Here is a 23,019-nt window from a genome sequence, read left to right on the forward strand (position 1 = left end):
AATATCTGGTCAGCGGTTGGATAAGAACGAAGAACCGCAAAATATCCTAGCCAAATGAACGCCCGGAAGATCGAACTTGAAATTAAATTTCTTCCGCTATGTCCACGCCTTTCTCTGATCACTATTCCCTTGTTATTATTGGCTAACAAACATTGATATGTTCAGAATAAACTAATAATTCTACAACTGTATACAAATTTAGAGAAGGCAGAAGTACATATGATGATTGACACAGACATGAATATAGGCATACATAGATATGCCTTTTGCTCCTAGACATGTGGTCTCTCTCTCTCTCTCTCTCTCTCTCTCTCTCTCTCTCTATCTATCTATCTATCTATCTATCTATCTATCTATCAATCTATCTATATCTCTCTACCCTCTACCTTCCTTCTTCCTTTTTCTTTCTTTTATTACCTTTCTTCACTTCCCTCTCTCGTTCTCCTTTCTTTCTTTCCCTTTCTTTTTCATTATCTATCTTTACTTCTCTCTCTCTTTCTCCTTTCTTTTCCTTCCTTCTTTTTCATTATCCTTCTTTACTTCTTTTCTCTTTCTCCTTACTTTCTTTCCCTTTTTTCATTATCTTTTTCTTTACCCCCGCTCACTCTCTCTCTCTCTCTCTCTCTCCTTTCTTCTTCTTCTTCCATAGAAAACAGCAACATCACGCCTATCACCTGTCCATCAGCTAGCAGCAGTAATGTATATGTCCTTAAAATACGAGAAAAACAGTAACTTTTCCCTTATCTTTATTTATGAATAAACGATATTTTAAAAATATAAAAACTTAAGATTCCTATGGCAAGATGTGAAATGAAATGTAGATAATGTAATATTTATGTTTATTTTTGTATTATTTTATGTAGTTATAAATATAGAAAATATACATTATCGCTTTATAATAGAAAAATATCCGTTCTTTGTATATATAAGTACAAGTAAATGTATTTTTGTTAAATCGAACTTTATAAGGACTTAAGCCATCAGTTATATAGAATACAAATGTGTTCTTTACTCCCCTGGAACAAAACTCGGCAATTTTATACAGTAGCTTTTTTTTTTAATTTGACCCTCAAATCATGCAACTAGTTGTTAGCCGATGATAAAACAGTAAATTTCCTGGCCTCATTTGTTAAACTAAACACTAACGATTCAAACCATCAAAATTTTCCTCCATGTTGGACAACTCTATGTTAAAAAAAAAAAAAAAAAACAGCTTTGTCCTGGTTCTAGAAAAGGAGAACGTCTGTTTTTATTGTTGAATAAATCTTCTCTGGCCTCATGTTTTGCTAAGTGAGGGATCGACCACGGTTCAGCGAGAATAGCAAGCATCATGTAGATGTAGTCGAAACGTGAGAGGTTAACAGTTTTCTTTCCTACGCAACAGAATGCCGGAATTTGATGTCTATATAGTTACATTAGATCGACCTAATAAAATCACAAATTTCCTTCCCCCCCCCCGACATTTTTCAATCAAATAAAGGATTAAAAAAGAGAACACAAAAACAATTCAGTTACAAAAACAAATCTAAAACAATTCAGTTTAATTTAAATACAAGTAACTTAACAGAAAATGGAAAGAAAATTGTCAAAACAATTAAAGACACAATGCAGTAACTGAAACCCAAAATTTACATAGGCAATAATTTGAACTTTTCTGAAATTATGTCCTTAAATTTTGTAGTAAAATTTTGTTTATTGCAGTTGGAAGAGAAATCGTTCGTCTTCGAGATAGTTCTTATTATGAAAACTGCAAGAAATATTACGCAAAAAAGACAATAAATCATACAAGCCATATCTTATTTATGTTTTTTCACGTCTGATATAATATTTATAATATTAAAAACCGCTAATTCTTAATTATTCGGTTCGTCGATTAATTGAATGCACCGAGTTGAGAGGAACTAAGTTACGCTTATACAAAAAGGAAGTGGAAGGTGTCTTATGTAACGGTCTGCCCCCGTTCCCACAAACAATTATATCATTCGCACCCCAAATCGTCTATTGAATTCAATTCATCAACGGTACATCTTTACACATATTTTTAATTAGTTGTGATCAACTTTGTTCAAAGCAATTTTACAATGACTTGCAGGAATGATTTGCAACAAGGCGAAGGATTTGTGTCAATAATAATGCTATGTAGTTCTCTGAAGTGTGGGTTGTTACAACTATTTTTGTAACTAGTTAAAACTGTAACAATCTCAAAATTTGACAAATAAAATGAAAGAATTTTTTCAAAAATCTTCACAGGTGATCTACAATTAATGGCGTGACTACAGTGTGTAGGAATGTTTTGTCACTGGGCGACCACTCATACAAGTGATAATCAATCAGCATATGATAATATTTACATAATGCAATATTTGTAGTTGTAAATAACAAATAAAAGTAATAAAAAAGCTAAGATCTAACTACATCAAGTACACAGGAAAAAATGATTTCTATTTCAAGAATATCGAGTGCTTTTGGGTGAGAGTGTGTCGTCTGGAGAGTAAAAGTAAGTTATTAGCGAGAATGGAGTGGGTTCGACCCCGCACCGAGGAATATCGAGTAATCTGGGGGAGTGAATGTGACCAGATGCTATGTTTGTACCGGGTGTTGGGTTTATGTTAATTTATAGAATGAATTTAATTTATTAGCGTGAAATAAAGGGTTTCTTAGCACCGCCCCCCGAATATCGAGTACTCTGAAGGAGTAAATATGACCAGACTATACTATATATAGTATTATATCTATTCTGTAGTTGACAACCTGAAGTACAAATCAGAGTCTAGCCTTTCAGAAAGGCGACTTAGTTTTCATATAAAAGCAGAGGGTCAGTAAAAGATCGAGATGCTCAAATGGTTGCAGGCTGAACAATATGCGTGAAAGCCCAGAAAAAAAGTAAAAACACGCAGAGGGCCGGCGGTGACCTCACCTGTTTGTCGGCCCCAGAACTTCCCAACTTATTATTAATATTACTTTTTTTTTTTTTAATTGAAGACGTATACTGTATGCTAAATAAGTACAAAATGTCATTTTCAATTCGACTATCGCCTTGGTGTAAAAGAAAACTTTCGGAAAATATTAAAATACGATATAACACATTTTATGAAAATGAGTGATTTATGAAACTACAGTGATTTTTCTTGAATAACAATAGAAAAATCGAAAAAAGTTGGTTTTGTACAGTTTGTAAATAGAAAACCGGTGAAAAACCGCCTTATCAATCAACCCCTTTTCTTTTGTTTGCAAAGAGTGCATCACTTTCGCTACCGCCGTCTCAAATGATTTCGGCCCCATTTTTGCCCCGTTTCAATAATCATCTCTTCAACTTTTTTTATATTTAGAAATCAATTTCTCTCGCGTCCGACCACCTTCGCCCAATCTTCTACGGCTAATCAATCGACTAGAGAGCTTTTCCACCATCATCTCGATATCGCTTTTAATCATCACTCTGATTATGCAACCTCGCGCTTTTCGCATAGTATTTTTATTTCTTACCATTGTAGACTTGCCATAAGTTTAATTTGTATGTTGTATAAATATTTATTTTTTGTGTGATCAATCGTGTTCTCACACTACTTATATTAGGAAACTAACTGAAATGGAGATAAGAATATATCTAGAACTAAAAGTCAATCCGATATTGTAAAGCATTCATTGATTAAAGTAAACATCAAATTATGTTACTATGAGGAATAAATAATAATTCTTCTTGTATAAAAAATGTAATCCATTCTAAATAATTAATTTTGTCCAAATGATTATCATTCCAAAGTAAATTAATTTGTTTACGTTTCGATTGATTGGTTACGACTCAGTGGTGATTATCAACGATTGGGGAAACCATGTATTTCAGGTAATTAAAATTAATTTATATATACAGTAGTTGATTAGACATACCGAATTATTTTTTCCCAGGAAGGACATTCTTAACATCTTACCTGAAACAGAAATAAGAAATTTATAGATAAATAAGTAAAATTAATAGGTAAACTACAGGAATTAAGAGTTAGAAAGCAGAGAAAGCTGGCTAACACGGTAGCAAACAGGAATTTTATCCCCGTCCTAGACTTGTTTGCGTTCGGTTCGTTATGCAAAGATTTTAATTACACTTTAATTGTTCTTCGGTGATTTGAAGAAAGGTGAAATTTTGACCGTGTTTAAGTCAACATTCCGATTCCTTTCCAACTCCGGCTTCGTTTAGGACCTGTCAGATGCCTTCAACTGACCGTGTAGCGATAAAAGGATTATACTTTTACAATTGCGTAATTTTCCAGATCACGAATAATGGTAGCCTTGTAACTAATACTATGCCACTTTCCACAATAGTTTGAACGCGAAGGGGAAGGGCATGTTTTTATTATCTCAATACGTAGGCCCATTTAATAATGTTTGTTTTCAGAAATATCAGTTTTTTTAATTTTTGTAACGTGTTTTTCTTCAGATTAATGATTATCTTGATTTAATTTGGCTCAGGGTATGTTGCTATGCTGGTATTGTTTGTTGGTCTATGAGACAGATCTAACATTGATCACGTTATTAAGTCTTTCAAGTCTCGTTGGTTCATTCATCAGAGAAGAAGTACGTCTGACTACAATTTCGGTCTCTTTTACATTCCCTTCCATCACTCACTCACTCTCTCTCTCACTCTCTCTCTCTCTCTCTCTCTCTCTCTCTCTCTCTCGCTCTCTCTCTCTCTCTTTCTTTCTCTCTCTCTCTCTCTCTCTCTCTCTCTCTCTCTCTCTCTCCCCCTCCCTCCCTCTCTCCCTCTCTCCCTCCCTCTCTCTCTCTCTCTCTCTCTCTCTCTCTCTCTCTCTCTCTCTCTCCTCTCCTCTCCCTCCTNCTCTCTCTCTCTCTCTCTCTCTCTCTCTCTCTCTCTCTCTCTCTCTCTCTCTTATTCATTTGCCTATTCCTTTCTTCCCCTTTCTCTCTATCTATGTGGACCTCTTGTTAGGACCTGGCACTCTGACTTCCTTTATAACATGCAACCTACTCTCCCATTATTATCATATTCAGGAATCCGATTTAACAGACCGGCAAATACCCAGTCTTCTAACTCCGGATCCAAACCTCCAACATCCAGGAGTTGAGTTTATCACTGGTGCTAAAAGTTGAGGACAAGATTGATTGAGGAAACATATACCCAGTGTACATTTATATTTCTTTAAATAGCATTGGCCTCCACTATAGACAAAAAACAATAGCTTCTCATTTCCGTAGTCCAGCTGACAGACGTAGAATTCACAAGACTTAATATACAATTTAACAGAGGACTTGGACAACTTTTAAGATCAAAATATCAGCTATCGCCACACGAGGCATTGCTGCGACCTCTCTGGACAAACGAAGCGGAACTGTGGAGTTCCTCCTGTTCCTCTTATCCACCGCACCCACTTTTTCCAATCAAAATTCTTTACTACGTCATGATTCACAACGGCCTCATTTGCCAATGCACTGATCCGATATCAATTACAAAAGTTCCACACCAAGCTTTCGATCCATCCTAACTCTTCTCCCCAAGCTTGATCTACAATTTCCCAACCCAAGAAACCGCATTGAGGCCTCCTAGTACCTTAATCTCTCATATTGAAAGCCAGCGATGGCCGGTTTCTCTTACAAACATCTTTCCAGAACGCCGCACTTCTTTTAGAAAACCATCGCTTTTGAAGATTGTGATGTCCGTTTTTCAATTTGACCTTTTGGAATTTTTTACGATTTACGAAAAAAATAACTCGTATCTCTAGTCTTTACAAATTAGTGCCGTAACGAAGGTGTCCTGTGTCCTTTGGGCACTGTACTGGCTAATGTCCATGTTGTTGCCTGCTTAAAAGAACCCTTTACGTACATATGTTTTATAGTATGTCTTTAGAAATGTACATAACATCGACATAAGGTATTTTATTGTACACCAATGATGGTCAACTTATATACCCTTAATTATTTTGTTACAGCATCTGTGGCTCCATAAAGTTGGCAATTAAAGAAATAATAATACGCTCGTCCATACTTATCAATATTTTATGAAGAATTAACAGATGAATAGTGGAGCATAAAAACATTGCCAATTCATTAGTAATAAAGCAGATAAAAGATAGTATTAAGAAAAAAAAAGTATAATTTGGACCATAGACGTTTAAAAGCTAATGTCCACCATTAAGACAAAACAAGCCATTTTCAAGAAAATCAACCAGACTGGAAAGGTGGACATTAGACGCGTGAAGAATGTCATAAGCGTCCTTCGGGAGCTACTTTCTACAAGTGTTGCTGCATTGGCAGTCACCCTCAGTGGAGGACAACAGGGTGGACGAAAAAAAAAGCTGCTAGGACACTCGTCCTTGTTTTACGGCCAATTTCCTACAAACGTAGAATTAACTCGTGACAACATACGGCTTTTTCAGTAGTTTGTCCGTTGAAAATCTCATTAGACATATAAGAAAAACATCTCTCTCTCTCTCTCTCTCTCTCTCTCTCTCTCTCTCTCTCTTTCGTGATTATCCGGTAACTTCTTTGTCTAGAATAGCATGCGCTTAAATAAAACGACTCCAATTACGCAATATCACTTTACACCTCGTGAATACTAACGGCTATTTGCATTCTGATAGTCATAAACTTTTCTTCTTATGAAACATATTTAAAGATCGGAAGTCGAAAGTGTTTTTTTAAATATTTGTGCGTGGATATCAATTGATCAGGGGATGTAACTCAATTGATAAAACAAGTAAACAAAATTATTGCAAACTTTTAATCATGAAGCCAATTACAGATAAAACATACACACACACACACACACACAAAACGTTGATTATGAGAAAATAATTGAACTTCAGATAATACATTTAATAACAATCTGAACTGTAGTCAAATTTTGTTGGATGGTTCATTACACGATATGAACTTCAGGTGGTCAGGGTTTTTTTTAATATGCGAGCTGTCTCTATTTTAAAGCGATACCCACTTTTCTTGAAACTTTTTTTATAGAAAAAAAATATAAATGATAACCTCATAGTTACCTCCATGTTTTTTGTTTAATGTCCCATAATGCCCCAGTAATAGGTAATGGAGTATCAACTTTATTTTTTCAAATGACAGCTGTCTAGTTTTGATAATTTTCAAAAATTAGATTTTTTTAAATATGAAATTATTAATGTCACACAGCCAATCTAATTGTTCTTGTGTCATTTTTTCATTAACAAAAAACATATATATATATAATAGTNAATATATATATTTATTAGAATAATTATAATAAATCATTTATTATGTACTACTTCTTTCTTACTTCATTCTTACTATCAATCTTATTAATTAATGTGTGTGTGTGTGTGTGTGTGTGTGTGTATATATATTAAAACCGATAATGCCCCATTGGCTATATACATCAGTAATAAGACCTAAATTGAAACTTCGGCCGGCTAATCTGGTGGGCCAAAGCTCAGCAAAACGAAACTACCCAAGAATTATACATACAAAGACAGGCGAACCTCCTTGACAATCAACGATGAAACAATGAACAACCAGTCAATTGCATTAGAAGCACTGCTAAACCTACCTCCTTTAAAGCATTTATGAAAGGAGAAGCGAGTAAAAACTCCTTTAGACTTCAGAAAGAATCAAGCTGGGTGGGAACTAAACTTATTTTGGGCACACGACTATAATTAAAAGAATCCCCATTTGAAAAAAATAAGAATCCCATTTCATAGATGTTGAGACGGACAGTATGATCCCTGAAACACACTTTACATAAAGTCTCAACAGATTACAAATGAGAAGAAGAAATAGCCGCATGATATATTTAAATGTATACAGATTCGATTAACGTTTGTGCCTAAGAAAATCAAAATGTAAGATCTGCTAGCTAAGCAGTTATTAAACCATAACATGTAGAAAATGATATCAAATTTAGTCATTAAATGCATCCAAAACCTGGGGAAATAGAACAACCTGATACCAGGTTACAAAAGAATTTTGGGTAACGAAAATCACTGGTCAGAGGAGGATCTGAAAGACCATATAGAGGCCGTGAACCTATACTTGGGATAGCAAAAACAAACACAAAGTCCTCCATCACAGAATGGATAAAAAAATAAAAAAGAAGAAGTGGATTAACTCTAGAGATGTTGGACACAGTAAGCTTATGCTAAAACAACACTCGCCAAGAGTGAAAAACTAGAGAGCTAAACAAAGATGAGTGGTAGGACGGTTCACCGACCACTTGCATCTGAGAAAACAACCACACAACATGCGGTTTCAGTATTCAGTATTCAGTATGTATTCAGTAATGACCCCAATTGAAGGTTATGTAATAAGGAGGAAGAAACAACCACCCAAATCATCTTCGAATGCGAAGCAACCGCCCAAAGGAGCCATAATCTAGGATACAAAGAAAACGCAGGGAAATGAATTGTAGCGACGTAATTCAATGACCTAGTTTTTATTAGGAGAAGGATCGAGTCGATTGCACTGAACTAAGGAACTAGGAAAGTACAATAAGGCACAAGACTAAAGTGCTTGGAGAACATAAACCCTCACTTCTTAGTATCCGTCAACACCATCCGGGGTCAGACCTCGGTTTTTTCTCCACAAGAAGTTAGACCCCAGGGGTTGTCAAAAGCTAGGCCATTTCAGCCCCCAATACACGCTGTTTTTTAAACCTAGATACATTCTTAAATAGATTCAATCCTAGGTACATACAATTCACAGAACTAAAGCGATGGAATCTAATTGAGAGTCTATGCAGCACTCAACATTCCTCCTTAGCTATCATTAACATCATCCTATGTATCAACCAAAAAAGTTAAAATACCGAAATGGTTTTGACCAAAGATACAAAGAGAATAGCGGATCAACTGGCACGATTCAACAATCTATCGGCGTATTGAAACTTCACAATTGAAAAAAAAAGTTCTACAATAATATTCTGTGTCAATCGGCCTTGGTTTGTCGGTACCTTTCCTTTTCATGGTGTTAAAGGATTGAAACAACGTATTCGTACGAAAGTGAACTCAAAAGTCATAACAAGAATATTGTCAATGTTATAAAAGATTTATAGTCTGAGAGTTTGTTGATACGATAGCGGACGTATTTAGGCGAAACTGGGTCTATGACCAATAAGGTCCGACCCCGGTCATCTGTAGGTGTTTAATAGCCAAAAGGCCTGGGCGGGGCACGAGAGGACCGGAGGGCGAAGGAAGATGGTGCGAAGAAGCCGGAAGAGGGAGGTGAGTGGGCCAGTGGGCCATAGACCCCTCTCTCTGGAATCCACTAACAACCCCTGTGGCCCCTTTCGAGACCGGTTCCCACTCCTCCGTATCCCTATAAGGTTATGGGCTTTCCATAAATTTTCTTCCCTCGGATTTCCATATTATTGAAAATTCCATACTGTCAGAATTGATCTTGGACGAATGGAAAACACGTGCGGCTCTGGGTAAAGGTCGAAGAATTTGAATCTTGCTAATGACTTTACCTCCAGCGTCCGTCTATTACACTGACTGCCAACAAATCAAGATCAAAATACAAATATTTAAAGGAATATACACGTTTTTAATATAATAATCTCCAAATAAGATTCTGAATAGTCGCAACTTTAAACTGTCAAAGCATGTGTTCTCCGAAGTCTCCGTGTCCATTCTCTACATTTTCACAGCAGATACACCTAGACCCACTACCACACGACTGTTCTCAGCATCCATGCGAAAATCAGACACCTTATTTCCATCGTTCAACCAACGTTGCCCATTAATAATTCCAGTATCAACGCAGACTGCTATGACCCCTTGCTTTGAAAACCCAACGGTTTTCCTTTGTTAAGTAGTTGTTAAGTAGTACTTGTAAACAAAGTAAATTGATAGTAGAAGAAGTAACTATTTACATGATATTATCAGACACATCGTGGGTAACGGACTTGAACTTTTGAGTCTAACCTAAACGAAACCCAAACATTAAAGTTCGAAGTCTTTCGCATAGTTTATTTTCTACGTGCCTAATCTAGGAGTGGATTAAGTCTGTCTATAAAGCGAATGATCCAATCCCGATCAAAAAGTTCAACAGGAAACTTCAATACTTCAATTTACTCACCAAAACATGTAAATCGAACGTTGTAAAATCCAGCTGTTGTTATAATTATTATTATGTTATCTTAAATGTCCAAATTGAACATTTTATTCCTAAAAATGGTTAAGATTTATAATCAAGTTTGTTGGGGCGTGATGTATGGTAAGATAAAGCTCCCGGGTTCGAATCCAGCAGTCCTGAATTCGGACCCGACCACTTGCCACAAATGGTTTTTTTTTCAAAACACAGGTTCAGCGAGTTTCATCTAATCCCGTTAAAAGAAAAAATGGACTTTTCCTGTTCTAAACTGTACCCTCCCTACAATCTCACGTCACCGTCCTCGAGCTTTGGCTAAAAAAAGTGCAGAATAAAAGAAAAAAAATAAATGCCCTTAATTTTACATTACAGTGGACAATCCTCAGCCATGTTTCTCTACCCACGACGTGGAATCCTCACAGTTTATTCGACAAGTACTGCATAAGCGATATCAACTTCCCAAACTATTCCTTAACAAACATTCAAATTTACAACAGACTACTCAAACCGACATGTTGCGTGGAAATATGGGATCAGCCAAAGTATCAAACTCCTATCGATTCAGTCCAGTCCAAAACCATTCATTATATTAAAGTTCTCCTGCTTATGTAACCTTTCGTTCCTACATCCCTTATACTACCCAAGTTGTCAAATCGAGATAAACCCCGAGATAATAAGGTTCTTTCCTAAGTCACACTTCCTGATAGTCTTAAACGCCTCATGTTCTTATCTTAAGTCATACTGAATTCTTCGGTTTACTTATATCGGTGTATCACTGTTGAGCAATTTGTCAGCTCAAGACTATATACGCCATTAATATTTCTCAATTAATATTATTATTAATAAAAAGATGGTTCGGAATTGCTCGTCAAAATAAAACAAGACACCGGTATGCTAAACAATTACCTTCCACTCCTTCCTAGGATGTATAGGAGTCGTGACACCGTTCTACATCGACATCGTAGATCCTTCCCAGAGGCAGTGGAAACTCCAACAGATTTGCGGACAGTCTTTGTCGCTAAACCTATCCGCAGAAATTTTGATAATACAGTACGACCATTGACACGGGATTACATACTCCATTTCCTTTATGAACTAGGACCCTTCGATGTACTGCAAGGACTTGGGATACAAAGTAGCACTTACAGAATCGGTTACCTTCAATAAAAATGAGTACAGTCTCTTAATCACTTGATGGCTCTCACAAGCAATAGGAAAAAATAATAGGAATAGTTCTTTGTACTAATGATAATGCCGTTGATGGATAGTTTCACATGGATGGCATGAACGCGGCAAAGAACATTTTCATCTGTCAATATTCAATTGCTGGTAAAATATTGCACACCTCACCGTAGAACATCTGAACAAACACTCAGCACTCGTAAAAAGAGATCAAATAATCTACTTTTGCTAAATTCTTTAACGCTTTACATGTAACAGTAGACTTTTAAACATTTGAGACTTTTTCAGCAGTGTTTAAATAGTTTTTTTTTTATTTTAAAACCTGAAAGTCAATTCGACAGAAACTTTTGTACATCATCATATCATTGTAATTTCGTTCTTATCGGATTGAATATGGCACCATGTTTAATAATTTATCGATTTTATATTTATGAATACATTCGAGTAAATGCAATCAGTAATGTCACGATTGTCGATGTGAGTATGTATACGAGCTTTATAAACTATTATTAATAGAAAAAATTCCATAAGGAGTGAAGCTGTCGTGTTTTGCCGTTTCATTTTGTATTAATATTTCTTGATATTTAAGGTTTTTCAAGGCAACAATACTAAAGAATTCGGTGGCATTCACTTAATCACAGTACTAAATATTAATTGTACGAATGGGATATTAAAAAAAAACAAGCGTTTATCTGATTAGTCAGATTATCTTTGACCACTTTGGTAAGACAAAAAACAGTCAAAATTTCACGAGATCAATTTCATCGTGTTTATTAATTTAGTCCGGCCTCCCGGAAACAAATTGGGGTCAGTCACTTTCTTGTTCGTTTTTTCGCGAATATTAACCAGCCACCGGTAGACGATAATTGCTCTCGAAATTTGACCGGCAACGACAGGTACGCGAGACCGATCATTAAAAAGCTTAAATATGCAATTTCGTTTCCCTCACCCCCTTCCCCGTTCATTTTAAATTATACTTTCCACCCCAATTTCAATACTATTTCCGTGTTTATGACACGTATTGAACAGCTGAATGGACTAAATATCATTTTTTACTGAAATAAAAGTAAAGACAAAGTATTTTGATTGTTCCTCATTCAAAATAACAAGTTTAACAATAAAAATATCATGATCAAAAGAAGGTAGCAGCGTCGGGCAGTAATCAAGTATGAAGAGCTCTGTCGGTGGCCCGGAGCATCTGACTCATAGAAGAAAAATCTCTTCACCCGATTAAGGATAGGCCATGGGAGTTTGAGTATTCCACCACCCTATCTGAGTGAATAAGAGTGAGTGAGAGTGTGATGGGTTTGGATCTAGGAACTACATGTGTTCAGTTCTGAAACGACGTTGCTGTTGACAGCCTCGTTACTAGAAAAATCTATCAGAAACAATTTACTCTAGTATACTTCAAAAACCAGAACGCATGTGCTAAATATTGCTTGCGATGTAATGGTGTTTCATGTTTTTTATTGCTACCCTTTACAAACACGATTATCTCTGTAATTATCTCATGATTTGCTTCTATCTGTAAAATGTCTAAGGCTGGATATAAATCGAGCAGGAAGAGGATAATTTTCTCACCGGCTATTTTTTCACACGTTAACATTAACATCTCCACGTGCGATTAAGAAGGTAATGATAAAGTACCGGTAATCAGAGGGGTTGATGATCTTTCAAAATTCGTCCCCTCTACACTCTACCATCCACTTTCACTAGTAGGCCCGACTGGAAAGAAAGCCATGATCCTGGACAAAACACCCAGTTATAATCGTCGATCGGACGGCCTGGAAAGGGCAAACCGAAGACATTCATTTCGCATCAGAAGAACTTCTAGTTCACCGGTGAGTCCTAATTTATCGAGGAAATGGACTGTTTGAACCTGTTTCAATGATCGTGGTGTATGCTCATATCATCTGCCGAGAGGTTAGCGCTAGCCAGCGTCTGCTAGAAAATCTGTTAGTTTCCACTGCGTCTGTGAAGAATCCACGATGCCGAATTAATGTTTCCTACATGTCCGTTAAGGGCCGCGTCAAGAAACGTGTTAAAGCCTTCTTTTTTCGCCTTCTCTTCTGGAAGGTTCGCGATCCAAGAGCTAGACTCTTAAGCAAACCTGAAAACTCCACCAGAAAACCACCGCCTCAAGTCCGTAGCCAAGGGTTCTGCCTCCTTCCAATGAAACGCTACTCCAGTATTTTGTCTTCTATAAATGTCCCAAATACTGTGTTTTTCTTTCTTTCATCGGTAACAGAAGTTCCCTGGTCTGCCAATGGACTTCTCCATTTGTAACCCTCTGAGTCTCAATTATGCGGAGTATTCGTTGGAACCTCAAAGGCCTCGAGTTTCTTGGATCAAGCATCCATATAGCAGGAACGAGAATACATAGCATAATTCTACTCAACTAGAATGAATAAAAAGCTTTTCTTTTGAAAGAAAGTAACTCTAGCCTTGTATCTTTTTGGATCGCACTGTTCATTAACTAGGGTCCAGCAAAGTATGTTCTGGCTTTCTTCTTTCTTTTCCTGTTAAATATCACGAGAAGATACTGTGAATGCACTTGTACAATGATAGATTCTCTTTGCTTTTTCATTATCAGCTAATCCTTGATTCTGTGATAGCAGGGATTCCTGCAGAACGGTTTGGGTCCTGACAACTTCTGTACGTTAGGTTGATTATTGTAACTTTAATATACCGGACATGCTTAATTTGGTCTGGCAATTCGGAATCATCTGTGGCTATACCCATATCGGAGAGGGTACAGCAGTTTATGATTTTCATAAGTCTGTCAACAAGCTCGCTGTTGAGTTCACCGAAGGCCAAAGAATCATAATCGAACTGAGGAAGCGCAAGGAGACCAGGAAGGCGGGTTGATTAGGAAGAGTTGTTTACATGCCAGTTGGCAAAGGGTTGAGAACGAAGGTGAGGTGAGACTGTAGGGAATGAACAGTAAGGACAGAATCATTGCGATTGGACCGGATTGCAGAGTATTGAGATGATTGGGGATGCCAGTAGTTATTAAATAAAGGATTGGATCAGGAACCTTGGGAGAACCATCTTAAGTCTGATAATTCTAATTCAGTCCTCCGGTGGCTGGTTCCCTACCGACTTGATAGCTGTATTTATTTTACTAAGTACATCTTTCAATTACACGGATTAAACTTGAACTCGTGCTTGGTTTCGGGGCCAAATACTCTTGCCCACCTTTTTGAGCCCTGAATTCATCAGCATACCAAATGATTGCTTTTTCCTTGACCAGGGAGATGCTGGACTTATTCTTCATGACCTTAATATCTACATCCTATGTAGTTATTATCTTCAAAAAATTGTTACATTTAAATGCCCATCGACAACAGAAGCACTTTAAATTGATGGCATTCGATAATCCTCATGACACTTCTCCCTCTGTTCGTTCATGTAGAATCAATCGAGGTTGTTATTTGTAGTTTCTTTGGCCCCGATCCGAGGAAACAATAAGGAGGATGATGCGGCCTACCATGATTATATAGAATTGGACGTCGTAGCCAGACGGCCGCCCGGCTAGCGGCTCGAGCTAATGACGGCCGAAAGAAGCACGTATCAAACTCGTGCTGCTGACATACCGTTTTAAACGAAAACTCCCTGTGGTACATTTCTGAGACCACCGGGAAATGGTTTCCGTACCGATTTTACTATATGGAAAATCCGCACCTGCCAGTCAGGGAGCACGGGAAAATCAAGAAAAAGGATCACGATTCTGACTTCTATTCTCTTCGCTTTCTTGGATCAACACCTGTTGTGCAGTCCAAAAAAAAAAAATTATCTAGAGAGAGCTTAACGACCCACAGACCTATAACTGTCTACACCATGTGCCATCATCGATACAATCGAAACTAATCACATTTTGAAAAGTGAAAACTGTCGATATGATAACGATTTAGAACTTGTTTTGAAGAAAAAGCACACATGGGTATTATTTTATGTAATTACAAGCAACATGTATACAAGTAATATTGTATTGTATTATTTATTTATGGGTGGCCAAACATCAAGTGGTCTCTCTCACTTTAAGCGAAAATTCTTCGTTTTTTTTTTTTTTTCTTTCGCGCATTTTTGTCAGTGACTCTCTCATATTTCGTCTCCTATTTGCTTATCTTGCTAACCTCTCGAACATACTTCAAGTTGTAAAATTGTTATTAAGAGAACAAGAAAATGCCCGGCGTCGTAGCACTGGATATTCCGACTACGCCGATATCCTGTCACCTCCCAAAAAAGATAAGTCGGGTCACATTCACCCCCCCCCCCAGAGTGCTCGATATTCCTCGGGGCGGGTTTAAACCCTCCATTCGTGCTAATAAATTGCTTTCTCTCACCAGCCAACACACTCTCACCCCAGAGTACTCGATTTTCCTCGGGGTGGGGGATAATCCCCTCTTTCACGCTAATACTTTATATTCACACCAACACATAAACACATACTATATACATTTAAAAACTCTTATAGCCCTGAGCCACTTAAACAGCGATCCGTGCCCTATGCCTAAGGTATCGCAGTGGTGCCCACGCATAGGTCAGCAGGGAGTAGTTTATCCTGCAGGCTACTAGTTTTCTGCATTGTAAATATGCACAATGCTTAATCTTCGGTACTTAACACGTAATAAATTATGAAAGCGGTTACCCTCTCTCACTCACTCTCTCTCTCTCCCTCTCCCCCTCCCTCTCTCTCTCTATTTTATCTCTTTTCCTCTCACCCACTTTTCTATCCATGCATGTCATTCTTTAACTGTTTTATTCCTATCCTATTTTTATCCTTTTTCATTCTTGCTCTCTCCCCTCCCTCTCCTTCTTTTTTTATCTACGAATTTCTTTCTTTCACTCTACCTTTTTTTTACTCACTCTCTGTTTATTTTTTTCTCTCTCTCTTCATCCTTTCTCTCTTCTTACATTTCTTCCTTCACTCTACACTTTAACTTTCTTTACTTTCTCTCCTCTCTCCTCTCTCCTCTCTCTCTCTCTCTCTCTCTTCCTCCCTCCCTCCCTCTCTCTCTCTCTAATTTTCAAACAATGCGGCACGAATCATTTAAGACAATGAATTTGGCAACAGCTTACTGAAATTAGAGGATAGAATTTACACCCCTGAAGAATAGAAAGAAGAGACGGAAGTGTGTATGTGCCCACTCGACTTCATTCTACAAATAATCGACATGACATTGTGTAAATCTATTGTATTCAGATTTTTTTAGAGCGTGAATATAAATTCAAATATAAGACCCGATCCTTTACAGTAAAATCTTGCATGGTAAATCTTATGTCATCATCAATTCTTGTAGGTTTCCATTTGAAAATACTTTTTCACAATGTTAAATCTGAACATAAACTGGCTATTTAGTTTTCGGTATTTATTATTATTACGAAAATTTACTTCAAAATGTATACCTTTCACCATAAATTTCGTTGTTTAAATTAAATAAAAAGCCATGGCTGACGAATGTATGATTCATGCGTCCACGCCTTTGCTTTTCATGAGCTAACGTTTTCCCTAAAATGTTAATTAGAATTGCCTTTTCTTTTTTACCGCAAGGATGTAATTTTGGCAAAGGTTTTCTTCAGTGGGAGGAGCCTAATCACGAAAACGCCTCAGATGACTGTTGAAATATATGAATTAATCGAACAAGTCTTTTTTTAAATACTAAATTGGCAAATCAATTTTCGTTTGGAAACAGTTATAATTGAATATTTATAATTACTTTATAATTAATCACAAGGTCAATGAGAGGTGGATTACATACTTCCACGCGCCCCTTTACAGAAGACTACAGAACATGTACTGAATTTTTTTCTTTTTTTTCTTTAATGGCAGGTGCGTTAAAAGGTCAATGGGTTGAAAATGATTATACCAATGGTGAAAGTAGGATCTTCTCCCGGTTGTTACTTCAAAGAGTTATACGAACTTTTAAGCATTTATGATTCATATCAAGCTTCCAACGTTTCCCCTTTTGCTTTCTGTCATTTCGTTATTTTCACCTTTGGACGTATTCTCAATATAAAAGTTGAATCTACAATTAATCTAATATCTTTGAACAAAAATAAAATAAAATGATACAGAGAAATTTGTATTTTTTTAATAGAATTTGAAGAGCTAAAACGCAGAAATAATGTTAAGGCCGGTTGTTTTAAAATCAGACAGCGAGAAAAGAGGAAACAGGTGAACAGTTAGCTACAAAAAGTCATATCATCTATACGTAGGTTATGTTGTTTGGATAACGGTAGGCCAGTCTCTACCACCCACAGAACTCACTTTCCCCGGATAACACTTGTACACGACCGGTAAAAAGAGAGAGAGAGAAAGAGAGAGGGCGAGCAAGTGTAAGAGACGCTTGGAACGTAATTAGTTCCTATTACATGCTCGAGGTTAGATGCAAAGTACGTGGAGCCATCCGGATAAAGAGGCGTTAGATAGGGCACGAATTGTTGAATTGTCATCAAATTATTGCTTATTAACAACCTTTGTCAATTAGAAAATCAATTATTGATGATGTTGTTATTTAAAAACAACAAATTTCATATTAGCGGAAATGTCTGAGGATAAATGGGCAATTTAACTAAGTGGAGAAACAGAACCGTCTCCCTGTAGAATTCTCATACGATATCTTTTCCCGTTTATTCTAGCGGCACTTGATACTGTTTTTGGTAGCTTTCATATCAATTTTAGAAAGTGAAATGTTGGGTCGGGGGTTCAAGTCTGGAGAGAAAGAGCCATTACCTCCTGGATCTCACTCACGTGAGAAGTGACCACCTCTTCGGCAAGTTTAAAAGTAATTTGAATAATTTGGAGTTATGCAAGATTTCGAGTTCTTTGAATGTGTGAAAAGTGAAAGATGTGTTTCCTGAATCAACAAACAAGGTGTCATTAAAAAACCCTTGTCCAAGAAAGCCTTGTACAATCAGGACGACGTGCTTTGAGTAATTATGAATTTATTTTATGCAATGAGCTGAAAGAGGGTGTTGGACGCATTGTCTTTTATCGACTCTAATGGACTATTAGGGTTAATTGCCGCTTTGATAAAATCGTGTGTTAACTTAAAAGAAAAACGTGAAAGGATAATTCGCTAACGATTCGATGTCGGCAACTGAGAAGATTTAAGGTGCGAGAGAGCTTAGTGTATTTAAAATAAGAAAAAAGTATTCCATCATGGGAAGAAAAAACCTCCACCTAGTCTCCTAATTACACTTGCATAATGGAATCAGTGGGTCATAGCTTTTGAGAGACTGTTCGAAACGTCTGATCATTGTTGTCACCCGACTTTCTTTCACTTCGTTTGATTCGTAATTATATCGGGGCTGTCATTTTCTTAGATCATTAATTACCCGAAGGGCGAAATAGAAGGGAAACCGGAGGAAAGGATTCACACAATCGCCAATCGGAAATTGGTGGTGGCCCGGAGGAGGTGAAACTGGGTCAGACCCTTGAGGTAGACTCGGCTCGGCGGACCCACCGAATTTCTTTAAGGAAACCGGATCGGGAGCCACAGCCGAGTTAGGACACATAAAATACCGAGTGTTTTAACGGTTGTCCCGGATTGTTTCAAATAGATATTCAATCTTAATTAGACGTTTGAGGGTCCGGCCGATTATAATCTCGATGGCTGAACTGGCCGGCGATAAGGCCAAATAAAACTCCAAATATATTTCTACAGCTGACGATGAAATTAAATTAAAGCCCTCGGAATTTTGATAAATTGTTATAACGGTATATTTTTTATAAAAAGGCCAAAGTGGAACGTAAGATCACAATTTGATCCTTCATCCTTCGAAAGGATTGCAACACGGCCAATTACTGGTAAGTTTTAATAATTATTATCATTATTAGCTTTTGAAAAAGGACAGTTTTTAATGACATATTAAAGATAATGAGGCGATGAGAATTAATAGTTAGGCGATCCCAAGATATACTGGAACTCTAAACGCATCTCCTGGAGGACCAGAACTTATAAGAAACTAATAAATATAAAGCAACTAAACAATTAGACATGTTCAATAACATTTTATCAATTAAATAAGATTTTTTTGAGCGTCGGTGGCCGCAACGGTTGACACGGCACTCATTGCTGTAAGTTGAGGTCCCCCGTTCAACTCCAGCGGCCTTTTTTAATAGGTCTGTTGGTTGATGGCCAGTTAAAATTGAAACGTGATTTGGCCGAATTTCGATCATCCTCCTCGCTTTAACGGCCATACGCATTTTAACATTTCACTAAATTAAGTTGTTAGATATTACATCGGTGATTCAACTTGACAACAACCAGACGACGACCGTCTGACTAAACAGAAGAGGAACGGACTTACCAGGGGGGTAAAAGACGACCAGACCACTTTTCCTCATTATTAAACCAAGACATTGTGTTTATTTGTTGTTGACTACAAAATCATAGTTTATAATTAACTGATAATTTGTAGATAGTATGACCATGAAAATAATTAATATTTTATTTATTAAGCAAAAGCTAGGAATTAATTATAATAATGTGTTGAAGGAATGAGGAGCAGACAAGCATGAAGTATTTTAGATAAACACCCTTTTCATTTTTAGCGACGTTTCCACCGTTATTTGGATTATCTTCAGGGCATAAAGTGTGATGCTATTCTTGTATTGTCATGTATGTATCGTATGAAAAGTCACAATCACAATAATATCACACGAAACAAACATGACACTATAAGAACAGCATCTCACTTTATGCCTTGAAGATGACCCGAAGTAGAAACGTCGGCAAAAAAATGAAAAAGGTGTTTATCTAAAATATTTCACTGACCGTTCCTCACAAATTCAACAATTTATTGGACAACCGGTTGCTAAATAACACACATTAAACATAATAATTAAATAAAAACCAGCTTTTGTTGAGGTTTATATGGTTTGAAAAATATTGCTCGAGATAAAAGTTTTATCCATTTGTTCTCGTTTAAATTTCCACCCTAGATATAAAAACGGCTTATTAAATAATTTTTAAATGTATTTATTCGTCATAAATTGTCCTTTCAAGGGATTGAGTATAGTGAATTGTCTGGGAGAAAAACTTTAGATACCGATGCTTCATTTTCATAGGAAATAAGTTCAAAGCTTAAAGTTAAGTGTCTCCGTGTACATAATGAAAATAATAAATTGAATCGATAAATAATTTTAAGAAGTTTCCGTTTGAGGTAATAATTTTGACCCAGTCATAAATTTCAGTTTGACAAGAATTTCTAACATTTTTCAGACTATAACTATCAAAATATAGAAAAACCAAGTTTGTAAATATGTGAACAAATATATCAACACGACGTACTTGAGAAAAATAAGTTTTATAATAATACGTTTTTAAATTATTTTTATTTGTTGACTTGTTAATCGAGTACTTTCTTTTTAGTGCTCCAAGTGAGAAAATCTCATACATGTTTTCTAAAAAGGCCATTAATGGCATAATAGTGTGAATAATTCAGTATATTATTATACCTTAAAACACAAGGGATCTAAAGCTACACAAAGACAAAAAATTGCATGATGTTCATTTCAAACTGCCACATACTGTCTTATGGCGTTGAAGTTTCCGACAATAAGTTAATGCGTATAGCTTTCTTACGATTCAGAGATATTATAATTATTATGTTTAATCATTTTATTTGTAAACTTAAAAATGGAAAGCTTTTTTTCGTACGGATCAATTTTTCAAAGCGTATAAGCACGATCGATTGCTCTTTTTGCAAAGTTCTGTAAGAGTTGTGTAAGGGGAGGGGCTGTGGGAAGAGTCCTGGAAAACTGTGAGATCTCGTTCTTTACAATTTTTAATTAGACCGTCGTTACACAAGTTTCCCGTTGAAGTGAGAGGCGCATAGATCCGAATATAGGCCAGGAAGAGAAGAGCCTCCTGATCGCACAGATTCGAAGCAGGAAAAAAGGAGAAAGACGAGAACGCCCAGTGGCCCATGGCTCAATTGTATATCGGTTTACTGCCATTGCCCTTATCCGAGCCGGCCGATTTGAGTGAAAACTCAAGTGGGAGAACTGGCTCTGTGAAATGTCAACCGGATTTGAGAAACTTGGCAGAGGTCGTAAAGAAATCTGATACAATTAAATTATACATCTAATTCAGCAGAAGAGCGAAGTTGCACGCCAACTCATATCTCTAACACATCGCACAATTTTCACGCTTGGAGAAGACAATTACATCAGTATAATTACATCACTTGACACTTGTTGAGTGCGAAAATGTATTACATTTATTAATTGAGTTTTTTCAAATTGTAGTTTGTGTATATATATATATATATATATATATTTTATTCTTTTTATGGAGGAGTTATCCTTATCAACATTAGCCTTTATTACCTTATTAAAAATCCTGTTATTACAATAAATAAAACTTGAGTATAATGTAAGAAAAATGTCCTTTTTAGAAATGAAGAAATATCTATTAAATAAACACAGACCTAAATGATTTATGATTATCATAAAGCTTGATTCTAAAAAGTCTTTCATTATCTTTCTCCTTATTCATTACATCAGTTTAAATATCAATGTGTACGTAAAGAGTATGTTCTATATACAGTTCTGGGGTACGGTCATTGTAAAGTCAAGTTAAGATGGCTGGTGGGATTTATAACAAATTATCTAATCTGAAATGAACGAGTTAATGGTTTAAAAAGCAGATGGGAAAAAACAGGTTCGCTATTGCAGGCGTGCCTACCTTTCGCTAACACTGCAAGCAGAAGGGCGGCTGCGATCCAACAGGATCTCGGCTGTAACATTGCAATGAGTCACTGATACGGTGCTAAAGTCTCACTAATTCACACAGAAAAGTCACTTCTTTTTCCACCGGGGTGCACTGCTATGTGGTACTCATTGTGCACTGAACGGAGTCCTGACACAGAATGTCTTTCACGAGAGAGTTGCTCTCTTCGCGGGAGTGGGGACTTCGACCGTTTCCTCCCTAGGCTATCCCCCACATTCGCGAAAGACTTTTGACCATTTCTTTGGATTCGAACTGCGAGGGGACCCGTTCGAGATATCGCTCTTTTGTTATACACACATTAATAAGGATGGGCGTTGGTATTATTTTTCGATTGCATGTTTTCACAACGAAATCAATGAACAGACAGACTTAGTGTTAACACTTAAAGGTAGTACCAACCAAAAACATAATTTATACTTCCAGTTAGTTATTATTATGGAAAGATAATAATTGAAATTATATCCCATATTATTAATATGAACCTTCATTATTATAATTTTATATTAAAAATCAGGGAGAAAACCAATTTGAAAGAACTATTGCTATATATTGAACTATTATTTGTAACTATTACTATTCATTTATCAGGTAAACAAATATGAATATCTATTTACAATATGGAAGCCTATGGTTGCAAGGATAATGAAACTACGAGATAAATTTTCAGTAATTGAGATCAATCATAATCTTCATTCATCGTATAAAAAAAATATAAATGACGACATATAACCTCCATGCGATTATCCCAGACAGCTCAGGCAGTGAGCCTATCTATTTATCTATCTAAACATATTTATATATTTTTTCTCTCTTTTTTTAGGTGCATCCGACAGCTTGGTCATTTCAGTCCTTGCAAAATACAACAACACACACTCACACAAATAAATACATTCACCCCCTATATACATTACATTTATTTTATTTAGTAGATTGACTACTTAATATTCTTCCATCAACCTGTATACAATAACAAACTAATCTAATTGGGGTCGATGGGGTACTTTTATAAATATTCAGCCATACC

The 23,019-nt window shown here is 36.5% G+C and overlaps 1 protein-coding gene across 4 annotated transcripts in view; it reads right to left on the minus strand.

Annotated features, from left to right (window-relative positions):
- LOC106664205 (mucin-17) overlaps nucleotides 1-22,141 on the minus strand; it is a 143,978-nt gene extending 121,837 nt beyond the window's left edge. For 3 of the 4 annotated variants that reach the window (XR_001340142.2, XM_024226547.1, XM_014389684.2), the window contains exon 1: nucleotides 21,951-22,141. Coding sequence is in view for 3 of the 4 variants with exons in the window: in XM_024226547.1 (XP_024082315.1) it covers nucleotides 21,951-22,011 (61 nt within the window). In the remaining variant the exon portion in view is untranslated. The remainder of the gene's footprint in view (nucleotides 1-21,950) is intronic. The other variant, XM_014389683.2, reaches the window with a different exon arrangement.
- Between the last annotated feature and the right edge of the window lie 878 nt (nucleotides 22,142-23,019).

This window comes from Cimex lectularius, unplaced genomic scaffold (assembly GCF_000648675.2).
Source record: "Cimex lectularius strain Harlan isolate CLEC.00 unplaced genomic scaffold, Clec_2.1 scaffold50, whole genome shotgun sequence".
NCBI lineage: Eukaryota > Metazoa > Arthropoda > Insecta > Hemiptera > Cimicidae > Cimex > Cimex lectularius.